This window comes from Mus pahari, chromosome 9, assembly GCF_900095145.1.
Source record: "Mus pahari chromosome 9, PAHARI_EIJ_v1.1, whole genome shotgun sequence".
Taxonomy (NCBI): domain Eukaryota; kingdom Metazoa; phylum Chordata; class Mammalia; order Rodentia; family Muridae; genus Mus; species Mus pahari.
Genome location: NC_034598.1, coordinates 56,704,934 through 56,729,677, shown reverse-complemented (window position 1 = coordinate 56,729,677; position 24,744 = coordinate 56,704,934). Strand labels below are relative to the sequence as shown.

The window sequence follows — 24,744 nt, the reverse complement described above, 5'->3', positions numbered from 1 at the left end:
AAAAAAAAAAAAAGAAAGAAAGAAACATTGCTCATTAGACTAGTCACTGATTTTTAAGGTTTGGTATTACGTTTCATTTGAAGTCAAACTAGTGAATTGAAAGCACCAAATCGTGACCATTTTATCTCAATGTTGTTAAATGTTCTCCAGTGAATCTCTATGGAGACTAGAAATCTTGCTCACACCAATCCTGGGCTCCCCATACTCCAGACACTTTTCATTTCTTCCTTTAACTGCCTGATCCTGTCTTTCCTTCATTCATGCCTCCTTCATGGATCTCAGGAAGTTAACCACGATTGGTGGAACTCGGTGTTGTTGTCTAGGCAGTGCTGCAACTGGGGTAAACCGGCACAGCCTAAGACTGTCAGCCTGTCTTCCGGCTGCCGGTCTCATGGCTCTGCTGTGCACATAAGGATATGGTAGAATCATTCTCATACATGGGAGTCTTTGGTTTTTAGTCATGCTATCGGCACTTTAGGGTTTGTGGGATACTAGGTATCTGGGGGACTGCCAGTTCTTAAATGACGAGGATATCCTCAAGTCAGTCAACACCAAATATAGACACTAAAAAATGAAATAATTACAAGTATGATGATGGGCTATGGAGATGGTCAGTGGACAGGGTGCTTGACACGCAAGCCTGAGGACCTGAGTTCTGTCATCAACACTCCCGTAGAAAGCTGGGTACAACAGTATGTGCCAGCAACAGCAACTGGGGAGGCAGCAGTGGGATTCCTAGGTCTTGACGGCTAGCCAGTGCTAGCCAGTGCTAACCAGTGCTAGCCAGACTGTCAAGTCCTAGGATCCTTGAGAAATCATATCTCAAAGGAGAAGGTGGAAGGTAATTGAGGAAGACACAAGACATCTATTTCTGGTTTCTGCATGCATACACATACATGAACGCAGACATACACATACACACAGAGACGAGTGTGATAAACAGCTGTGTGAATGTGCATATATAGGGCAGCACTGTTTGTGAAGGTTCTCGAAACCTTAGGAAGCAGAGCCCCCTCCTCTTAGTTGAAGGAAGTAGGTCACCAGGGCCATACCCTTAAAGATTGTATATACTCTGAGGTGAATACCCTCCTCCACCGTATACTGCTTTTCCCATGACCTGCCCTGCTGGACCCCCCGAAACAATAAGCCAAAATAAATACTTCCTTTGTGTTGTTCTCATGGGCATTTTCTCATAGTGACTGATATGTCACAAGATGACAAGAGAGTGTGGAAGGAAGCATCTATTTTTGCTCAGGAGGCTCAAGGAAAAAGAAGCCCCACAACTTTGTTCTAGAGAGGGTTTATTAGTGGGGCAGGAAGCCAGAGAGGTGACCCGTCCCAGTAGGCTGATGCAAAGGATGTAATAAGAGATGAGATGGAAAGGTATCCTAGAACATCATCATAGGAAGAAGTTTAAAATTGACCCCCCCAAGGCCAATGTGGGGAGCTGTAGCAGCTCCTTGTTCCTTGCATGGGGAACAAGTCCAAAGGAGTTGCTTAGAGACCACTGGTCTAATTACAATGAATGAGTCTGGAAAAAAAAAAACAAAACCTCTATGGCTAGATTCATAGAATGAAATGACTGTGAAGTCCAAAGAGGCTGGACTCACAGCTGGACTAACAGCTGGACTCACAGCTGGACTAACAGCTGGGCTCACTGCTGCCCAACTGGAGATTTCCATGAATATCTTCTATGAACATCATTTTCCTCATCTACAAAGACCCATTCAGTATCTACCATAATATGGCTTCCTTAAGGGTCAAAGGAAGTAACTACTATATCTTAGCAATAATGTTTATACCACAGAGAACCCAGTGAGTGCTATATATAACTACTGTTAGAGACAATTAACTTTAGCTTTATTTTGTGATGGCCAAATTCTTAGGAACACTTGGATCTTTAGAGTCATTTACGGTGTTATCTTCAGAAAGTCTTGTGCATTCCCATAGGAGTGTAACTGAACAGGGCACAGGAGGAGGCTCTTGTCCAAGGACGCACATCAGTGGCTGCTGCTCAATCCTTGGGTCCACAAAGATGCACATAACTCTCTTATCCAGGAACCCACATTTTTGTAGGCTTTTATGTCTGCTAAACAGGCAGCGGCTTGTTTGTAGAATCTGTGATTTTAACCCTTTGCTTTCTTCTTAGATTCTCATGCATGTGGAAAAATATGTCCAAGCTTTTGATTGTCCTGTCTATAACAATTTCTCTCCGCTTACTGTATAATACAATCTTACACAAATCTAGCCATTACTTTGAGTCCAATCTGTTCTTCAAACATCTGGGCTTTCTTATTTGTTTGTTTTCAGCTTATCAGGCCATGCTAAGTTATTTGTTTGTTTGTTTATTATTTATTTGGCCAGGCTAAGTTATTTGAAGTAGCTTTACCACTAAAACCTAGAATGGGGAAAAGTTTCTTCCCTATTAACTCCCCTCTGAATCTTGGTTGTGCTTAAAGCACTTGAAGAATCCGTCTCGTGGTTGTTCTCTTGTAGTAACCACACTCAAACTTGAGTGCACCTAAGAATCACACAGAGGACTCTTCACAGGGCCGCCTGCAACCCTCTTCTGGAGTCTGTGGTTGTTTCAGGTCTGGAAAGGCATAGAGATTTGACATTTCTAATTAGTGTCCAGATGATGACAGACTCGCAGGTCCTGAAATGGCATTTAAGACTTAGAAACGATCACTTTTGTAAAGAAGTTTAATTCCATTCATAAACCTTCTACGTCTCCTGTGAACATCCTTGGTACACGGCTTTGATGCAGCCAAGTAAAATGGCTGAGGGCCCCGGGGCAGCCCCACGGAGGGATATTCTGGGTGCTTTATTTTCTCAGACTAGGCCAACTCCGAGAAACTCAACCATACTCCAAAACTAATTCCATCATTTATTTTTTTCCATCGAAGTGAACTTTGATTGACCTGCGCATGTATGCCTTCCAAAGACTATGTCCCGACTCCAAACCTCCTATTTGGCCATGGCAGCAGCTGCCATTATGGATTCAAGCCAGGCAGCGTTCATTTTGTTAAACAGGCGGCACTCAAGAAGGCTGAAGCTAACATTACAGATAAGTAATGCAGCAATTCTGCATCTGTTCTGTGGTCCCATTAATTTCCTTAACTAGAACTAAGCAGAAGAGACAAGTGGGCTGGCCCCTTTCCTGCCTTTCACTAATAGTTGTAAACCTGCTGTTGTGGTATAAAAGCCGCTTATAATATCATTAACATCTGTTTAGGTCCTCTTTGAGTTTGCCGGTGACGCCGTATTATTCTTGCCTTCATGGAAAGTTTCTCTCATGGTTCGAGATTCTAGCTCTTCCTTCCTGAGCTCTGAAAGTTAAAGCAGCTTCAAGGACAGAGCGGCCTGGAGAGCTTCCACCTCCAAAATGGTCTGAAATGGCTGCTAGTGCCCTCCTCCTGGGCAACATGACTTCTCAGATGCCAACTGGGCTAAAACCCAAAGAGGCAGATGGATTCAGAAGTTCAGCCTGAAAGCTGAAGGTTCCTACACTCCAGGAACCTTGTAGGAGGATGTTGAGGGTTGACTGATTCCCCCCCCTAGTGGCTGCCAAGGTCTTCGCTTCTCACTCTGGATGAGCCACACTGGCTTTGTGTCACCTGTCTTGAAGAAGGGACCTAGGCTTGGCCTGAAGTGCACTGACACCTGAGCTGCTTTAGAGAGCTCTTCGTCCTGGGGAATCTGGCTGTGTGCCAACAGTCATCTGTCCTGCTGTGCTATTTCTGAGCATTTCTTGAATTCTCCCTCATCCCAGACAGAGTTCTATCTAGCGTGTGAGGTCATGACCATAAAATCGTGATTTTTTTTTAGGTGATTTTATTCTAATGAGAGAAATCCTTCAAAACACAGAAGAGGGGCTGGGGTGGGGTGCAGATGGGGGAGGTTCCATGGTGAAAAGGACTTGCTTTTTTTCTAGAGGACCCAGCTTTAATTATCAGCACCCACATGAAGACTCATAACCATCGGTAACTGTGGTTCCAGGGAATCATGCAACCCTCTTTCTGGCTTCCTTGGGTACCAGGCATGCATGTGATGCATAGACATATGTACTGGCAAAACACCCATATACATTAGATAGATAGATAGATAGATAGATAGATAGATAGATAGATAGATAGATAGATAGATAGATAGACAGAAACATTACGTAATCAGAATTGAAAGTATAGATAGGTATAGATATATACATATTACACACATACACACACACACACACACACACACATTAGAATTGAAAGTACACACTAGAACATGAGTCTTGTTAAAACCTGGTCCTTGGGATGAAAGACTCTTAGGTACTGTGTGGCAATTGCATGCAGGCTTCACAACTCAGCTATACCTGGCTGAATCTTATTCCTTAGCCTTTAGTCGCTCTCATTCAAGAACATGTGAACTTTCTTTTCCTCCATGTTGTTGTGGGAGAGCTGGAATGAGAAGCTGGAGAGTTGAGAAACACTAACCTGGTAGACAGTAGCTCTGAGATGTCCTAGAAACACACAAGCCAAACCCAACTGAGAGACCAGAAACTTCCTTGGAAAATAAGGCACGTGAGACAAATTTTGAAGCAGAAGGAGAGACTCCCCAGGAGAACAGTGGGAAGGGATGGGGACCCAGGGAGAAAAGTTTGTAAAGGCTGGGGAACACTGAAGGCCTGGGCAAGGACTTGTTGGTGCACTGGGGGAGAAGCCAGAGGCTGGGATGGGAAAGGAGGGTGTGGTTAGTTCTTGCAAAGTCTTGTCATTTATCAAGGATTTGGGGAACCCACAGAAAGGCTTCCCATAACATTGTGGTATGTTTGGGTCTGGGTTTTGAAAATACATGGGTAAGAGAGGAGCAAGCCTCGTGTGTTGGCAGTACCACTAGAAATGCAGGTGAGGAGGGTGAATGCTGCAGGAAAGCAGGCCATTTAGAAGGAAACATTGCTCTGTGTGTGTGTGTGTGTGTGTGTGTGTGTGTGTGTGTGNGAGAGAGAGAGAGAGAGAGAGAGAGAGAGAGAGAGAGAGAGAGAGAGAGAGAATATCAATATGTGGTTTTTAAGCAATTGATTTAAATTCAGATCCTTAAAAATCCACGTTTTGCCTCCCCCTACCATTTGAAGAATGTGGCCATAGTGTAAGGCCACCATCTTCTTGGTTTGCATCTCTATCACATACTGAGTACCCGGTTGTCTTTTTCTGCCTACTTGGATGCTAATATAAAATGTCACCCTATAAGCTAGCCTGAACCCTGGCTACCCTAAGCCCACCTACCCCACCCCCGTGATACTTTTCATTTTGTGATACAAGGATGAACCAACTGGACAAGTTCTCTCCACTCCTCAATGCAGCGCGTGGGTCTGCACTCAAGTTCAGCTTCCTCTCGGCCAGTGTCTGCTTTCATCCAGACTGGGTTCACCTAAAACTTCCCATACATCCCGGGGCCTCCTGTGGATTTCAAGTGTATTTTCCCAAATGTCACAGAAGGAGATGCGTAAATTTAGGCGGCTGGTGCTTGTTCTCATGTGTGGATTACATAGAACACACTGAAGGGTCAGGGTTTTCCCAACAGCATACCCTCCTAACAGAGTGGCCAGCAGAAAACCCAGAAATAAATACTATTAGCTATTATTTCATTAAGTCAGGGTCACTCTTCAAATAACTGATTCTATCCAGAATATAATTATTGATGATGCAGTGTGCAATCTGCTCAATATATTCCCAATTCATTTAGATCAAAGAAAGCTCAGAAAATGTAGGCTTCTGGGCTTTATTTCACTGAACCATCCCCCGATGCCTCTTCCTGGAGCCCCCAGTTTATGACAACCAGCCTATTCACCACAATGTAAGCACCAGCCTTGAAGAAAACTGGGGACCATCTCTCAGACCTCATAAATGTGATGTGGAGGGTCCTAAGTTGTGCTGGTCCAACTTGAGTCAGAATCGATTCTTTTGTAACCTGAGACGTTGACTGTTGTTCTGCATGCATTATTGGGTAGGCGGTCTTTGATTCCCAGTGTGCGGAGCTCCGGAAGTCATGGCTACACACTCCAGAACTCCCAGACTGTGGCCAAGAATAAAGTAAATGCTGACAAGCGAAAAGATGTTCCTGCCCACATTCCTCTACTGACCTTGCTTTTTATGTTCACCCTAATTCCTCAGTGCACACACAGATAATTGAATTGTTAACTCAAGCTTTTCTTTTTGTCCTTATTTTAGCATTTTGTATCGTAAATGAACAGCTGCTTACTGAAAGAAAAAAAAAAAAAAGTGTGGCTCTGTTAATACCTTTCTCCATACAGACTGCCTGTAAAAACGGACTATTTTGTTCAAGTAGTTACCGGACCATTTCATTATATCCTGAGGTGCAGAAACGAAGCAGCTCCTTAACCATTCACAGCTCTCAGGCTACAGGATAAAACAAATGTCAGGAACATTGAACATAAGGAAAGAAAATACTTTGGGTCCTGAAGCTTCGCAACCCTAATGAAGTCGTGACACCCACCATGTTGAAAGTGGCCTGTGACATCTTTCTGACAAACGTTTGGGGAAGAACAGAAATGTCTTCCTTCTTACCAGTACTAAATGGCACACAGGACACATGGCCATATGACAGCCTGGTAGAGGTTTCTGAAGCATATGAATAGGTTACATTAGCTTTTTCTCTCTATAGCAGGGAGAGCATTATCCAAACTTCTGCTACAGTGCCCCAGAATTGTTTAACTGTCAGTGGGATGATATTGAAAGATATTCTAAAATTCCTGGTTTCATCTTCAAGATGATTTCTCTCTGAGTTCCAATTAAACAAGCGTCATTCAGTCCAAACCTGAGCAAACCCAGATTTCCTATATTGGAAACTAGTATGTTTGTAAAAAACTGGAAGCGAAGAATTCTCTGAGATATTGAGTGGTATTCTCATTCTGTATTACCTGCTAAGTTCTATGATTATTACATGGGCATTCATCACATGCTTAGCAAAAACACTGGCCAAGCACTTGTCTGAGGCAGAGGCAGAGGGTAAGAATTCTGTGGCCATCATTAAGCAGGCCACCCACTGGTTAAGCATAAGTGTTCCCAGTTGGCACTCAGGACAACTTCATCCCTGAGTTAAAAAGTAAAACTCCATCAAGGAAAGACTACTTCCCAACATCATCATTTTCTGAGCCCTAGCGTTGCAGGGGTTAAAGTTGTGAATTTCCTGCTTTGTGGGGGACTATATATGCCTTTTTTTTTTTTTTTTCTTTTTCCAATGAAACCAATTATGGTTCCTTGGCATTGATTTCAGATGAGCAAGAGAGTTCCGGAGCGATTATTTACACGGTGGAGCTGAAGCGCTATGGGGGACCCCTTGGCATCACAATTTCTGGAACTGAAGAGCCCTTTGATCCTATTATCATCTCGAGCCTCACTAAAGGGGGATTAGCTGAAAGGTAAGAATGGAAGAGGCCGCTATAAATTACCTGTGTCTGAGGGCTCTGCTCCCCCCACGGCCATGTGAACCAGCACACTCCCTTCCCCTAGCTGTTTATCTGTTGACTTTTAAATCTGCACAGAGGATTGATTTTAAAGCTTGAGAACTCTCAGGCAGATCTCAGACTTGACGTTGAAGAGTGTCACACAGGCAGGAAAAGATGCCACGGCTTAGCATGGATATTACTTGCAGAAGAAAAATGTGTTAGGAGAGCACGGTCGGCTACAGGTAGATTTACAGTGTCCATTTTGAGAAGAGGGCGCGGCCGTTGAGGGAGGTTAAAAGGCTTGTCCAAATCAATTCTGTCAACATTTGCTGAGCTTTTCTGTTGCCTGACAGGTACTGTAGTAAGCTTCTATGTATTTGGGAGGATAATAAAGGCTTGGTCCTCAGAGGCTGCAGTTAACAGGATGTAGTGACCCTCTCAATAGTATCTCCTTGTGCATGTCCATTTGTTCTTTGGCAGTGATGCACACACCGCGCCTGCTCTCCGCCCTCTGCTGAACCTAAGCTGTAGAATTTTTTTTTTTTTTTTTTTTTTTTTTTTTCGAGACATGTTGCTTGGGCACACAACAGACTCTCTAACTAGATCTATTTTCCAGTGACTTAGCTCGAGAACGCTCAGGCATGTCATTGAGGCTGACGCTTGGTGACAGTCGTTGCAAGATAGAGATGTAGCACTGCAGATTTTTTTTTTTTTCCAGAACTGCAAGGTACCTGGCTTAGAAATCAGCTCACTTGACAGCTCTGTCTGTCAGAGGAGGGGGCTGGGGTGGCTCAGCCAGGGCCACTCTACCAGAATCTAATATTCTGATTTTAGCTGAGCTGCCTGGGACAGGGTCTCTTTGGGCATCCTCCTGTCCTAGTTATCACTGGAAGACAACAAAGGATTCTGCAAAGTGGTTCATTACGGCTGGATCTTACAAGCTACACCATTCTTGAACTAATACTCTTTATGACAGAAGAGATCTTTTTCAGAGAAAATTTCTGCAATTCTAAATGCATTTGGTAGACAGGTTAAGTAGCCTTTTTTTTTTTTTTAAACCAGTATACACTGTAGCACCTCTGCCAACTAGATACTTCTGCCCAACACAGCTGCCACAGCCCTAGAACAAGCTCTGCCCCTAACAACCCTGTAAACAGGGTTAATTCCTTCAGTATCTGAATGTAAAGTGATCCAGTTCAGCCAAGGCTTAACCTTCTTGCTTCAGCTCAGCATCTTTGTCTCAGGGTGAAGAGCTCAGCCATTGTCTTGCCCATCATCTGTAGCACCCCCCCCTGCCCTTTCCAATGCTCCCCAACAATGGCAGATAAAATCAACATCAGCATTGAATATCCCAGTGTACTCATTCAGATTGGATGAGGATATAAAGGATGAGAAGGTTAAAGATGCCATTTTTCAGTGTATTAATCAGTAAATGCATGCCTTATTGAAGGCTAGGGAGATCGATCCATTGGTAAAGTGCCTGTTGCACAAGCATAAAGACCTGAGTGCATCCCAGGCACCACATAAAAATCAGGTGCATAAGGGAACACCCGTCACCACAGCACTGGGCACTCGGACAAGAGGACCCCCCCCCCAAGAGCTTAGTGACCAGTGACTTAGCCAAATTAATGAGCTCCAGATTCAGTGATAAACCATGCCTTCAAAAGTAATCAATAGGTAGAGAGGTATGTAGGTCAATGAAAAGATAAATATATAGATTAGATCGATAGATGATAGATAGATAGATAGATAGATAGATAGATAGATAGATAGATAGATAGATAGACAGATATGGTAGAGAGAGACCCAGTGTTAACTTCTGATATCAACATGCCCTACACACATATATATGCATAGACACAGACATATATATTTACACACCACATACACAAAATTAATAGATGGAGTGACATGCTTTCTTTACCCACATTTCAGTCCAACTCTTACACGTGTTCCCATCTCATCCTTGGGGCTACCCTGTGAGATGATTACCCCCATCCTATTAGTGAGGAGCTGATATCCAGGGAGGTTGAAATAAGGGAGCCATGTCACACAGCTGACCTGGTGGCTGACAGAGATGGCCTTAAACTTAGCACCAAATAATATTTCTGTTCAGCCTTTTTCAAGTCTTAGAGCCAGACCAGGGCTGTTGTGCCTGTCCAGTCTATGTCTCAACCTCTTGAATCTGTCTGACGGCGAACTGAGCACCATTTCTGTATTAAACATTTTATATCTGTGGAACCGAGAAGGTTGCCTGCTATCCATGGCCACAGTTACTGTTCGACCAAGTTCATGTCCCAGGGGCCAGTAAGGTGTTTACTGAGTGACTCAGCCTTCTTAAAGTTTAAAAAACATATATATCCAGCTTCACTCTGAAAACTAATTAAAATGCTTTTTCTAATTTTATTGGAAACTAAAGAGTTATTCACCATAGATGCAGGTTACAACATTTCCCAAGAGAAATCTAGAAGCGAATTTTAGAGACCTACCAAGTCTGTTACTATTAATATGCAGGTATATTGATACACTTAACCCAAGAAGCCTGCAGGGATTGTATCTACCTCCCCTCCCCTGTCTGGGGTGTCTACCTCCCCTCCCCTGTCTGGGGTGTCTACCTCCCCTCCCCTGTCTGGGGTGTCTACCTCCCCTCCCCTGTCTTGTGTGTCTACCTCCCCTCCCCTGTCTGGTGTGTCTGTCTCCTCTGCCACTGTCTGATATTCCAGGACTGGAGCGATCCACATCGGAGATAGAATCCTAGCCATCAATAGCAGCAGCTTGAAGGGGAAGCCTCTGAGTGAAGCCATCCACTTGCTCCAGATGGCAGGAGAGACTGTCACCCTGAAAATTAAGAAACAGACAGATGGTGAGTGGGGCGAGAGTCCCAATTAAGGGTTTCCAGCATATTTCCTCCCCTAAAAGAGTGTGCAGTGTCCGGGCGCGTTTCTAGGGAAGTGGCTCTCGAGCTGCTGTATCCGAGGATCTTTTCTTGTGAACTTACACTGACGTGTGCCCTGTTTCCCTGTCTGTAAAGCCCAATCTGCATCAAGTCCCAAGAAGTTCCCCATCCCCGGCCACTCGGGTGACCTAGGAGATGGTGAGGAGGACCCCTCCCCAATACAGAAACCTGGCAAGCTCTCCGATGCATACCCCTCCACGGTGCCCAGCGTGGACAGTGCTGTGGACTCCTGGGATGGGTCTGGAATAGATGCCAGCTATGGGAGTCAAGGTATGGAAGAGTCTGTTCCATGTGCAGAATGTCTTTTCGTCACCCATACTGACTCAGTGTGTCCACCGTGAACAACCTAAGCCTTCCCACCTGTCACCCTAGACTTCTCTCTTCCTTGTAAGCTGTGGGCGTTTATCATACACTGATAGGATGCTGAGGGCCATGTGTTCAATGCAGAAAGCGTAGGGAGATATGAAACAGACTGGACAGCAAAAAGTTTCATAGAGACTGTAGTGTTGTGATTCTTAGCAAGCATCCCACAAAGATGGGCAGGGTTGTCTGAAGCTGTTAACAAGAGAGTCACCAATGACTAGTGTGACTCCCCCCCCACACACACACACACAATGATGCTTGGCCATGCCTGGCTTGAATAAAACTGAAGTTTTCCTCAGTACTCATTGTTAGGGAGTTATAGTTGTGTGACATATGAAGGTATGTCATAGATGTGTCTTCCCAGACATGGTGCTTAGAGAGCAGGTTTGAGTGAGGGTAATTGGGTAACTTAGCGACTTAATTAGGGTTTTACAGCTGTGAACAGAAACCATGACCAAGGCAACTCTTGTAAGGACAACATTTAATTGGGGCTGGCTTACAGGTTCAGACGTTCTGTCCATTATCAGCAAGGCAGCAGCATGGCAGCATCCAGGCAGGCATGGTGCAGGAGGAGCTGAGAGTTCTGAATCTTCATTTGAAGGCTACTAGTGGAAGACTTACTTCCAGGTAGCTAGGATGAGGGTCTTAAGCCCACGCCCACAGTAACACAACCACACCTACTCCAAGGCCATACCAACTCCAACAAGGCCATACCTACTTATAGTGCCACTCCCTGGGCCAAGCATATACAAACCATCACACTTAGTTAACCACCCATTAGGAGAGTGCACATTTAGCTGTCTCTCATCCTGTCTTTCACATTTCTTTTTGCTCACCCTGCCTCTGTTGTGTCATGCTCTGCTAAGTTCTAGATAGGTGGGGAAAAAAAAATCAAAAGGACATATCAACTTTTCAAGCTATTACATAGTCATGATATTTGAATTTGATGGAGGAAATTTGTTGAATGTTTCAAGTGAAGCGAAAGATTGATTATGTTGTATGTGCTTGATTGTGTGTTGGGTATGTGCATGGAGATGCAAGAGACCAGAGGTGTCAGATCTCCAGGAGCTAGAGAAGCAGGCAGCTGTGAGGCACCTGATGAGAGTCCTGGGAACCAAACCCAGCTCCTCTACTGAGCCAGCTCTCCAGCCCCCACCACATATATAATCCAACCCTTCATTATCTGGCAATTCTTCCAAGTCATAATACCATGTGACAAGTTAGCCATGCCACCCAGTGTCACATTTTCATTGCCTGAAAATTACTGGGCATAAGGTATGTCAGATAAAGGACCCTACTCAAAATTCATCAAAGTAATTTATTAATGTGTATTTATTAACAAATCATATTGTCTTAGTTAGGGTTTCTATTCCTGCACAAACATTATGACCAAGAAGCAAGTTGGGGAGGAAAGGGTTTATTCAGCTTACATTTCCATACTGCTGTTGATCACCAACGGATGCAGGACTGGAACTCAAGCAGGTCAGAAAGCAGGAGCTGATGCACGGGCCATGGAAGGATGCTCTTTACTAGCTTGCTTTCCCCTGGCTTGCTCAGCCTGCTCTCTTATAGAATCCAAGACTACCAGCCCAGAGATGGCACCACCCACAAGGGACCTCTCCCCCTTGATCACTAATTGAGAAAATGCCCCACAGCTGGATCTCATGGGGGCATTTCCCCAGCTAAAGCTCCTTTCTCTGTGGTAACTCCAGCTGTGTGTCAAGTTGACACAAAACTAACCAGTACACATATATTATAATATGATGTTATTTATTAATATAAATTATATAATAATATATTTATAAATGCATGTGTTGATTTATTTTTTACTAATGGGGAAACATTTTTACACAAATTTTTGTGAGAAAACGATTGATATTGATGAGTTCTGCCCCATAAGGTAAGAACTCAGCTATTCCAGCCTTTTGCACTCTAAGACTGGAACTATGATCGGCACATAAAATATACAGTTTGACCTTCTTTAGTAAAAACTAAAACACTGCTTATGAAGCATTTTAAAAACTTGAATAACAGTCATAATGCTAACTTTAACATTGACACATTAAAGTCCTTATAGGACTGAAGAAATTAAGATAGAGATCATACAGAGACAAAGGTTGGAGCAGAAACGGAAGGAAAGGCTATCCAGTGACTGTCCCACCTGGGGATTCATACAGTTACCAAACCCAGACACTATTGTGGATGCCAACAAGTGCTTGCTGACAGGAGCCTGATGTAGCTGTCTCCTGAGAGGCTTTGCCAGTGCCTGACTAATGCAGAAGTGGATGCTCACAATCATCCATTGAATGGAACACAGGGTCCCCAATGAAGGAGCTAGAGAAAGTACCCAAGGAGCTGAAGAGGTTTGCAGCCCCATAGGAGGAACAACAATATGAACTAGCCAGTAACCCCAGAGCTCCCAGGGACTAAACCACCAACCAAAGAATACACATGGAGGGACTCAAGGCTCCAGTCACATATGTAGTAGAGGATGGTTTTGTGGGATATCAACGAGAGGAGAAGCCCTTGTTCCTGTGGAGGCTCGATGCCCCAGTGTAGGGGAATGCCAGGGCCAAGAAGTGGAAGTGGGTCAGTTAGTGAGCAGGGGGGAGGGGGATTGCATAGGGGGTTGGGGGAGGGGAAATAAGGAAAGAGGTTAAAATTTGAAGTGTAAATAAAATATCTAATAAAAAGTAGTTTGAAGATATAATAATGCCTTATATGGGTGGACAGCTTAGGAATTTACTAAACATGTTCACATGACAACTCTCATGTGATTCCCGTAAGGGAAGGATCCAGAAGCCAGCTAGTCTGACATCTACTGTGGTCCTTGGGGCTGTGTCTAACACTGCTACGTATGGGCATGTTGTATGTTCTTGAACACCGACCTGACAGGCTCTTGCTCTCTCTCTCTGCCAACCCTCCTTCTCCAAGCAGCTCTGACAGCTCAGAAGTCCTGACTGTGTGGAGCTGAAATCTGCCCTGCCCTTGACTTCTGTCTGTCATTCCTAGCTACACCCCCCAAGGTGAATCAAAACTAGCTCAGGCAGATGCTGGGGGCATTATCGCTTCTCTTTTTAAGTCTTTCCTTCTTTCTTCAAGCGAAATAGCCTGATTCCTTTGACTGCTCTCTCTCTCTCTCTCTCTCTCTCTCTCTCTCTCTCTCTCTCTCTNCTCTCTCTCTCTCTCTCTCTCTCTCTCTCTCTCTCTCTCACACACACACACACACACACACACACACACACAGCCTAACCTATTTTTGAGCCTCTTCATTGGCCTATGGCTCTCTCTTCTCAATACATCCAAGCTTAACTCTTTGCTTACCCGAGGACAGCCTCAGAAAGCAGTCCTAGGCTGCCTGGTGGCTCAGAGCACGGCAAGCCTGCCCTCATGAAGATAGCAGTTCCTGCCAGGCTCGCCCACTGTAGCACAGTTTCGACTGCACATTCTATTCTTCGTTCGTTTTGAGCTTGCTGTTCATCAAGGTCTCTGAATCTCTTTCTTAGGGCATTCAATAAAAACCAGGTGTATTTAGCTTGTGACTGTTCGTAACTGACCTTTTTGTAGCTGACCTTTTACAAGTAAAGTATGAAAGCAGTTATTTTCCTCTTATTAATAATTGTCATGTTCTGACCTGTAGATAGTCTTTTCACCTTGTCCCTCTAGCCTCTCATCAGACTCCCCTCTATCCCAGGAAGACCTCACACAGTCTCTGCCGCCTTTAAGCCTGTAGTTGACCCAGTGTCGCTGAAGCCCTGTGATGCAAAAGAATCGACGATGTGAGGAACCATGTTCGTTTTTATTCTCTGCTACCTCACTAAATTGTCCCAGTTACTCATTCAACAGATTTTTAAGGTTCAGCATAGTTCAACCGGTTGAGGTCTCTGTTCTGGTAGATGGGCTCTACAATACGCAAACTACTACCGACACCGATAAACATTGCTTAATGGCAAAGGAAATGGGATGGAATGACCGAGATGATGAGGGACCCGAGAGGGTGTACAGGAAGTGCTATGGTGGGGGACCTTGATTTGACTTAGTGGCTCAGAACACGGACTTCTCCTAGTCATCTCTGGGGTGGCTTCCTCCTCTCCCATTCTCTGATGCTCCAAGCCAGTCTCCTTTATCCAGATCTGAATCTTTGGGCCCTTGGGTCTTAATTATTCCTTCTTCTAAGTGATGAAACCCTGACAGTTGTACTTGCATACAGCAAAAGTCAATAGAAAAGGAGACAACAAACTGTCACTTCCTGAACCCTCAGGGAAATTGATGCCCTCAGGGTCTCTGTAATCCTTGGCTCTCAACTCAGGTAGCTACATTTCTGTCAGATTATTTAAGGTCACTTTTACCATTTGTGTTCTCTCTAGAAATAGCCTTTTTAAATTCAGGTTTAAATACATTTGCATATAATTAACTAATCTCTGGTTTAATTCTTTATTTTTTTTTTCTTCAGTTTCTAAACACATTCCCAGGATATATTCTTTAATACATTTGTGTTTCTAATTGTTCCACAACAGGATTATTAGTGGTTTGGTTTAATTTTTTCCTCAGAAATTGTCAGTTGTGTTTATTTATTATCTGCACTCTGGGTCTTTAACATAAAATTTGGCCTTTGGTTCAATAGTTTTATTCCATCCCTTGGATTTTGTTCCTCTTCCGGCTTGACTTGGGTACGTCATCAACGTAGTGCCACGTTTCCTTGTAGTATTTACACAGGCAGGAAAAGTCAGTAACAGATGCCAAGGTGTACAGTCAGAGCACATCTTTCTGACGATGTAGTTAAAGAATACAAACTACTAGGCTGTGTGCATGAGCTCACCCATCCTCCCGGGCTCGAGTTTCCAATCTTCTGCTTACGCTCGGATCTCCATGTGCTCCATATCCTCTTAAAACTTGTCCAGTTTTTGTCTGGCATTTCCTCTTTGATCTCTAGTTTTACAGAAGATGACTTTGCTCTCTCTATATATTTTTAAATTTTTTGATGTTCTATTCAGTCACCTTCAGGATTTGTTCCATGGAAGGCTTTTTCTATTCTACTTTGTTTCCTTCCCTCCCTCCCTCTCTCCTCCCTCTCTCCCTCTCTCCCTCTCTCCCTCTCTTGTTGCCTTCTCCACTTCCTTACCGCAGCTATTCTTTTGATATAAACTTTGCATACAGCTTATTCCCACCCTTTAAAATTTGTCACTCGTCACCACACTGAGTGAATTCCCCCATGACCTGAGGGTTTGCTGGAGCTCTGAGTGAGCTACAAGTTCCCGTTGTGTTCTGGGCTAGCTCCCTGTTAGCTGCTCCACACTGGTAACAGGGTGGGGGTGGGGGGCCTAAGGGGTGGGTGGGGAGGATAAGGGCTTCCATAGCTGGTGGAGAGCAGAGGGCACGGAGCTCACCAGGCAGAACAGGATGCTCAGCTGTATAAACCCTCTCTCAGTCCACCTGACTTCTCCCTGGTGATTGACACTGTTCAGGATGTTTGCTGCCACCAGCCCCGTTCAGTGCATCCTTAAGTTCTATGGCAACCATGGCTGCTTTGCCTCTGCTTTTGCTAAGTGGGTCTCCGCAAGTCTCTGGCCAGTTACCAACACACACACACACACACACACACACACAGAGACACACACACACACACCGCCCAATTCTTATATGACTCTCACTGAATTTGCCAATTTTCCTCACGTACTCTGGCTTGAGATTATGGGCCTGTTACAGTTGTATTTGAAGGCAAAATTGGATTTGGCAATGTGCCCTCCCCTTCGAGGTGGTTTCTAAAACGGGAACAGCCTTCCTTGCTCTGCCATTATTTTAAGCGGCGTCCATCCAGACCCGTAAGACATTTGTTGGCAAGAACAATTACAAATAACTGCACAAGCACGTGATTTGACTTTTCTATTCTTAAGAAAAACAAATCTAGCCAAGATTATCTGGCTCTCCTTCTTATGCTAAAATTGGTTTCCAAAATTACAAGTAACAGCAGGACGGACAGCCCCCAAATTATAGAATCTGGGAGGAAATTCCCAAAAAGCGTTTTCGAACATTCTATGTAGGAGCCAATGTTGTTTTACTTCCTTCCCCATATGAAGACTGGGCAGAAATTAAAGGCTATTGTTGTGTTTCATTAAAGAGAAAGAAAGAAAGAAAGAAAGAAAGAAAGAAAGAAAGAAAGAAAGAAAGAAAGAAAGAAAGAAAGAAGAAAGAAAAAGAAAGAGAAAAAGAATCAGTTTTGTTTGGTAGAGGCATGGTATGGTGCGGTGAAAGGGTGTGCATCTGAGGGCCCATACTGAGGCATCCCTTCCCACTCTGAGGTACCAGCCACAGGATGGTATAGTATAGAATAGAGTTTATTCAGGGCATGGGCGGGGTGGGGGGAGGAGAGGCCAGCCATGAACATATGGAGAGAGGCGGGAGAGGAATGATGGGGAGAGAAGGGGCAGAGAAGGAGGAGGGTAAGAGAGCGAGCGCGGGGCAAGCAGCCCTTTTTATAGTGATTCAGGCACACCTGGCTGTTGCCAGGTAACTCTGGGGCAGAGCCTACAAGGAGTGCTAACAGCTATAAATGGGAAAAAAATATTAAAAGCAAATGTGATTGGGTTGGGGTGTTAGGGCTTTACAAATACCTCAGAGTTACTATCCCTTAAAAAAAAAGTCATCATGGCAAGGCGATTTAGAAGCACCTACATTTGTGAAACTTTATCTTCCACTCTGCAAATAAATAAAATGAAACTGTGCTCATCAGAAACAACCAAGACTGAGTTTTAAACCCTTGTTATAACACAAAATATAAACCTTAATGTTAAAGCCAAGATGCAGAAAACCAAGACGCGGAAGAAATAGAGGAGAGGAATAAAAGTTTCCAGTTCTAACTCCAAGCAGTGATTACATACAATATATATATATTACATATATATATGTATTTTTTTTTTTTTACAATTCCTTTGATTCAAGTTTTCCCTTGAAATGCTTGAAATGCATTTTGTGGAAGCTGTGGGGACACCTCTGTTGGTGACATACCTTCCACACTGGCATAAGGAGCTGAGTTAGGCTCTCTACCTGCATTAAGACAAACACAACAGTCAGGGGCACCCCAGCACTGGAGAGCATGAGACAGAGGGAGTGCTAGGGCTTGCTACCCAATCAGTTACCAGTTAATAAGCTGCAGGTTTAGCGAGAGGCCCCGCCTCAAAAAAAAAAAAAAATAGGTGGAGAGTAGTTGAGAAAAACACCAGACATAAATTCCTGGCACACACAGACATGTACAACTCATGTGCAAGCCCACGTACACACCCAACACACATACACAAACACATGAGCTCATACAAAGTAGCATTTTAATTTTGTGTCCTCACATAGCCATGCAACAAAAACAAGATTTAATTATATTTTCGTGATTATTTTTCATACACATGAGTCACTGCTATAGTTTCAGTTTGACCCCAGCGTGAATGATCGGACTTCAGAATTTTATCTTCTCACCTCTAAAAATAAGCTTGCTTTTACCGGCCTGATTTTCTCCACTTTAAATCACGGTATCTGCATTTGCCTGTATCAGTTGGAGATTGAGTTGGGTACTTATAAATGAAGACCAAAATGATTGCATTTAACCAAGGTGGGGGTGTATTGTCTCACACGGTAACCCAGAGCCTGGTAGAGGTGAGGTGGCTGGTGTCTTAGTGGCATCAGGGCCCACGCATCTTACTGCTCCTCTGGGTTAGCGTCCCTGCTGTCTTCCCGTCACCACAGCCTTTGTCACACAGCCTCTGTCAAGTCTGGAGCACCTCGCCCACATCCTCACTTAATTCTTTCTCTGAGTGTCTAATGTCATAGTTCTGTCAATGCTGTTTAGAAGAACCAATATAGTTAAAGAGTCTTAAAAAAAAAAAAACAAAAAAAAAACAAACCAGCTCAAATGCTCTCCTGCTGTTTCTCTAATGTTACAAGTTAAAGTCAAAGGCCTTCAGTCTCCAACCTAGCATCCTTTGTCCCTGGGCTTCTCCACAGCACACTTTATTCCTTTATGTGCCAGACTCTTCATTACTCTTTAAGCAAGTTTTGATCCTTAGTATAATATCTTGAAAATGACTGTTGCTTTGCATATGTTAATCCACCCTGTGTATGTGTGCATGTGTGTGTCTGTGTGTGCACGTGTATGTCTGTGTGTATGTGTATGTGCGTGTATGTGCATGTGTGTGTGTGTTTCTGTGTCTGTGCATTTGTGTGTACTTGTGTATGTGTGTGCATATGTATGTATGTATATGTCCGTGTGTGTATGCATGTATATGTGTGCATGTGTGTCTGTGTATGTATATATGTATGTGTGTGTCTGTGTGTGATGTGCATACGCATGTTCATGCTCCTGCAAAGGTATATGCACATGCTAGAGGAACTAGGTCTAACCCCCAGCCAGACTCAGGGAACTTTTTCTCCTCTTAAACCAAGTCATTCTAACAGTGACATGGTTTCAATGTTAAAGATGTAGGCATATTAAAACTGCTACAGTGTTTAGGGATCTGGGCTTCTAAATATTTCTGCTATATATTTTTTAGCACATTTATCCTTGAGGTCATTGCTTGGTCCAGTTGCCAGTGGACCAGCTGTATTGCTTGTATTTTTAACATCTGGAACAAGAGTTGTAAGGATTCTTCAGAGAAGTTTGGCAATGGGATGGTCGGGACATCTCATAGATTAAATCTAGTTTCCCACACAGCCCAGCAGCAGTGGCAGAGCATGAGCAGAGACAGCAGTGGATCCAGATTCCCACACAGCCCAGCAGCAGATGATGCAGAGATTGTCCTAGCCTAGCCAGTCAATTGACTGACCTTCCTCCTGCAGGGACATGTGTAGATGGTCAGAGAGACCAGAGTGTCTCCCTGGGAACAGAGAGAAGGGGTTGATGGATTTGCGACTACATCTTCTCCCTTCCTCTTTCCAGCTTGGTCCACACTGTCTTCCCAGCACTTAGCCCTAACGAATGCCAACATCCAAACTTCAGACCCTCACTTGGCTGCCCTTGGCCAACTTTTATGACCCAGGTTCTAGCCCCAAATGGTGAAAATAGGGGTCCAGTGCTATTTGTTACATTGAATTCCTTAAATACAGTAAGACACACATCTGGTATTAAACTGTATGTGTGTGTGTGGGGGGGAGTGTATACACAGCCTGAGGAAATGGACTAAGAAATCTATGATAATTATGATCTAAGCTATGAATTCAGACCTATACATATGCCCTTGATTTCTCAGTTGAACCCCAAAAGTATACTGAAAAGCTACATACCCCATCACATATTTGAAGTTACGTTCTAAATGTTTTAGTGAAAATAATTGCAAAGAATGAAATTTATACCTTGTTGAGAATAGCCTTTAAATCTATTACTGTCAAAATCTTGGTGCTGTAGAATTAGCTCATATTCAAGGGTGATGTCTCTTACATAGCCTGATTGTCCCCTAGTCCCCCACTGCCTCTCCATTCAAACTTATCACACTTAAGCCCCTGTCCTAAAAGTCAGTCTCTGTTTTGCAATTCAGGTAAACATAGCTTGTTCAAACCACCTCATGCTGACATCTTCCTTACTTCTGACCTTCAGAGAGAGAGAGAGAGAGAGAGGTAGAGAGGAAACGTGGAGGGGTAACTGCCTTGCTCTGAGTCTGCCTTGTTCAACGATGACCCAGTCTCCAAGTGCCCTTCTCATAGGAGCTAGGCTTTCCCAGCTTATCCCTGCATTTGGTGGCTGGGGGTTCTTGTGCTCCAGGCCAAGCACCCTCTAGGGTTTAAACTGGATGAGAAATGAGTCTTCTCATTAAAAGATGATGGAATAGTTAAGAAAGGAGAGAAGAGAAGTGAGAACTGGTAGCTCCAGAGCCCTGACCTGTGACAGCCAAGGCAGTTTGGGGAAGATGAAGGTGTGTATATTGTACTATGAATTGAAGGCTTAGGTACTGGAAACCACTCTTCAAAGCCTTTAGCATCATCTTTTAATTGCAAATAATTAGGACCAGAGCTGTCTGTGAAGAAAGGTCTCAGAGCAGTGATGCAGGAAAGGTCCCACTGTGTGCTCTCAGAGCAGTGACGCAGGAAAGGTCCCACTGTGTGCTCTCAGAGCAGTGANGCAGTGATGCAGGAAAGGTCCCACTGTGTGCTCTCAGAGCAGTGACGCAGGAAAGGTCCCACTGTGTGCTCTCAGAGCAGTGACACAGGAAAGGTTCCACTGTGTGCTTTCAGAGCAGTGCTGCAGGAAAAGTCCCACTGTGTGCTCTCAGAGCAGTGACGCAGGAAAGGTCCCACTGTGTGCTCTCAAAGCAGTGATAGGGGAAAAGTTCCACTATGTGCTCTCAGAGCAGTGATACAGGAAAGGTCCCACTGTGTGCTCTCAGAGCAGTGATGCAGGAAAGGTCCCACTATGTCCTTGCTATTGTTCCTGCTGTCACTCTGCCATCCGACCCTCTGCTGGCCAATGATGTCATATCTCAATAGACAGAGTAATCCTCAGACCTGGCTCTACCGCCTTCCTTCTGTTTCAGGCTCGACTTTTCAGACTTCAGGATACAATTTCAACACCTATGATTGGAGGAGTCCAAAGCAAAGAACCAGCCTGTCCCCGGTCCCCAAGCCTCGAAGCCAGACATACCCAGATGTGGGCCTAAGTAATGAAGACTGGGATCGGTCCACAGCCAGTGGGTACGGTCACATCCCCACTGCTACCTGGTCCAGGGTGACTTCCGGGTCTCAGAGGGAGGAGTCACACTTCTCTACACCTGGTGGCAGCTCTTGTTAGCATTGACTTTGTGAAGTGATCCACTTTGACTGTCCACATAAGCCACATAGAAGGGTGTCCAAAATGCAGACTGCCCAGGGATAGCTGGGTAGCACCAGGCAACAGTGCAGTTCCCCAGGGTAGCGCTGGGGGGAAGTCGCGTCTTTTCTGTCTCCGAACGGAGCCCAGGCTGACCGGAAACAATTCCATTTGACACAGACTCCTAAGTGTTGGGATTACAGGTGTCTGCCTCCAGTCCCAGACAAGTACATGTACGTGTGCATACCGTGCGCGTGTGCGTGTGTGCGCATGTGTGTGCGCACATGCGCGCGCGCGCGCGCATGCACATGCGCACATGCATTCCTGTCTGTCTGTCTGTCCATCTTCCTTAACCCAGATTGTGTTTCTTGCTGGCAGCTTTGTAGGGGCTTCTGATAGTGCAGATGCTGAACAAGAGGAAAACTTCTGGTCTCAAGCATTGGAGGACCTGGAGACCTGCGGCCAGTCGGGGATCCTGAGAGAGCTTGAGGTAGCTTTGGTCCTGCCGTTTATCTTGACTGTCCCGACATTCCTTTGTTTTGGTCCTTTTACGTTTGCTTTGATCATAGCAGTTCATTTAAAAAGCTTTAACCCCTTTCCACAGGAGAAAGCTGACAGGCGTGTGTCATTGAGAAACATGACCCTCTTGGTAGCTACCTTTTCTGTTTCTACTTTTGCTTGTGAAGCCGCCTTCCCCGCCCTTGCCTTCCGGACAGCAGTTTGATTTTATCCAATGCAGTTCTTACTGACTTGTGGCTTCTGCCATTGCTCCCTTGCTAACCCTGACTGTACCTGTTTCCCACCAAATCGCTAAGGAGCTAGCCCAGTCCCCCAACAGTGGTGCACTTCATTCTCTTAGCTGCTTTAGAAAGGTTTCTTTGGCATGTTTTCATCTGTACCTGGTATAGAAATTAATTTAATTGTTACGAGGAACATAAGAGGAAATACGATTATATTTTGTTTTGCCCTCAAGTTGACAATTGTTTTTTAAAGGCCAGTCTACTTGATAAGCAGGCAAGCTATTATTCCCCTGCTTCGCTGTTCATTGGAAATCTTAATTCCATATCAGCATCATCCAAATCTGAGGAAGGACAGAGGAACTCTGAGCAGTTCCTTAAACCCAGCCATGGATCTGCTGGCTGTATTCAGAAGGCCTGGAGTGTTTCCTTTTATGTTCTTCCCGAGTTCCCAAGCTGTAAACTGTAAAGTGGTGAAAGTCTTACTTTTGTTTGGATGTCATCTGAGGTCCCCGAGTCACTCTTAAGGAATGCGAATGGCCCAGCCGGGTGGAACCTTGCAATTCTAAAAAAACAAAACGGTTACTCATCTTTTTGTTAATTTGCTTCTCAGTTGCATGTGTGGATATCTTATGTGACTCTAATGTTTGTGACTCTGCAAAAAAAAAAAAAAATTCTAAAGGGAAACGGTAGTTTGGATTTATAGACACCGTAGTATTACATGGCATGAATTTTGGCTTCAGAGCACAGTTAAAGGGCCTGGGTATGGATAGACTTATAAAATTTTAATTAAGATGTGAGACATTGGTTTCTTTTTTTTTTTTTTTTAAATACAATTTTCAAAAAGAGCACAATTCTTAAAAACCAAGTGGTTTATTTAAACTTGTACCACCCCCTGTATGTAGAATGTCAGGGATCAGGCAGAATAAGGCGCTCAGTTCATGATTCAGGAGCAGAGCCTTCACTAACTTACTTTGCCACCCATGCCTTCGCCATGGTGATGAATTTCTCTCCTGGCACTCACTCTTCTTAGAGCTTCGTTTACACTGGGTACATTGAAGGTGCTGTAAAGGTAACAGCATGCTCCTGGGCCGTTGCCTGGAAACTGAGTTATCTCATAAAAACAACAGCCAGAAGTGTGTTACATCAGCCTACAGGTGCCTCCATCTGGCTTTATGTGGTGTGTCCCTGAAATTTTCAAATGCAGAAAGCAAAGGGGCTGGACCAAAGAGCAGGTAAATATTCAACTAGAGGGATGCTCAACAGGCTCACAGATTAGAGTGCTGTTTACACGACTATCACAAAAACTTCACTCATTTAAATGAATTCTGTTCTCTTGATTAGGAAAACTGTTATGTTTTTGTTGAAGCTAGAATTCTGCAGATGAAATTTACCTTCAACAGGAAACATTAAAACAAATGTTTATAAATATGGATTAGCCAAAATGACTGTGATTGAAAGGAGAATTTACTAATCCTTTTCATTATTGCAAGCAATAATTTAGATCCAACTTTACCACTGCAAAAAAAAAAAAAAAAAAAAAATGTGTAGCCTTCCCCGAGGCTAAAAACTCAAACTAAGACCTCAAGCAGTTTTGAGCCTCTCTTACCAGCAGTTACTTACATAAAACTTAGGAATTGCTGGACAGTGGCGGTGAGCACCTCTAATCCCAGCACTTGGGGTGCATCTCTGTCTTTGAGGCCAGCCTGGTCTACAGAGTGAGTTCCAGGGTAACTAGAGCTACACAGAGAAACCCTGTCTCAAAAAAATAAAATAAAATAAAAATAAAAATTTTTTTAAATGCTTTAAAAAACCATGGGAATTATACTAATCTAATATTTAACATAGTGATTAATAGAGAACCTGAAGGGTCTGGAGAGATGGCTCAGTGGTTAAGAGCACTGGCTGTTCTTCCAAAAGACCCAGGTTCAAATCCCAGCACCCAGATGGCATTTCAAAACTGTCTGTAATTCCAGTTCCTGGGAGTCTGACACCCTTACACAGACATACATGCAAATAAAATTAAAAAGAGAGAGAGAGAGAGAGAGAGAGAGAGAGAGAGAGAGAACCTGATGTTTAATAAATGTAATAAAAATCAATTACTGAGTTTTATATTTCTTAACTTTTTTAACAGATGAAAGTTAAACCAAATCTGGATTATATTTGTACTTAAACTTTTATAATCCTGTTTTAGATGCTAGTCATTCGATTGAATTTCAGCTTAAGTGAGCAATCCAGCCATAATTGGAAAACTTGGATAAGGAGCCATTCTTTTGTCTCCTCCCCGCCACTGGACCCCGGTAAACCTGTTTTCAGTGTCTCCTCAGCCAGAGTCACACCTCTCAGGCCCAGTGATTCTTTTACTTCCCATGTACTTCCTATGGCTCTCAAAAAAAAAAAAAAAAAAAAAAAAAAAGAAAGAAAAAATAGAAATAAGTAGATAAGTATTCTAAGG

General features: G+C 43.9%; 1 protein-coding gene across 17 annotated transcripts in view; it reads left to right on the top strand.

The window, feature by feature from the left end:
* The window catches only part of Grip1 (glutamate receptor interacting protein 1), a 611,271-nt gene that overhangs the window by 553,060 nt on the left and 33,467 nt on the right, over positions 1 to 24,744 (top strand). For 10 of the 17 annotated variants that reach the window (XR_003844500.1, XM_021205769.2, XM_029542447.1 and 7 more), the window contains 6 exons: positions 7,279 to 7,423; positions 10,174 to 10,313; positions 10,482 to 10,676; positions 21,281 to 21,437; positions 21,931 to 22,042; positions 22,157 to 22,201. Coding sequence is in view for 15 of the 17 variants with exons in the window: in XM_021205769.2 (XP_021061428.2) it covers positions 7,279 to 7,423; positions 10,174 to 10,313; positions 10,482 to 10,676; positions 21,281 to 21,437; positions 21,931 to 22,042; positions 22,157 to 22,201 (794 nt within the window). In the remaining 2 variants the exon portion in view is untranslated. The remainder of the gene's footprint in view (positions 1 to 7,278; positions 7,424 to 10,173; positions 10,314 to 10,481; positions 10,677 to 21,280; positions 21,438 to 21,930; positions 22,043 to 22,156; positions 22,202 to 24,744) is intronic. The other 7 variants (XR_003844501.1, XM_021205771.2, XM_029542443.1 and 4 more) reach the window with 1 other exon arrangement.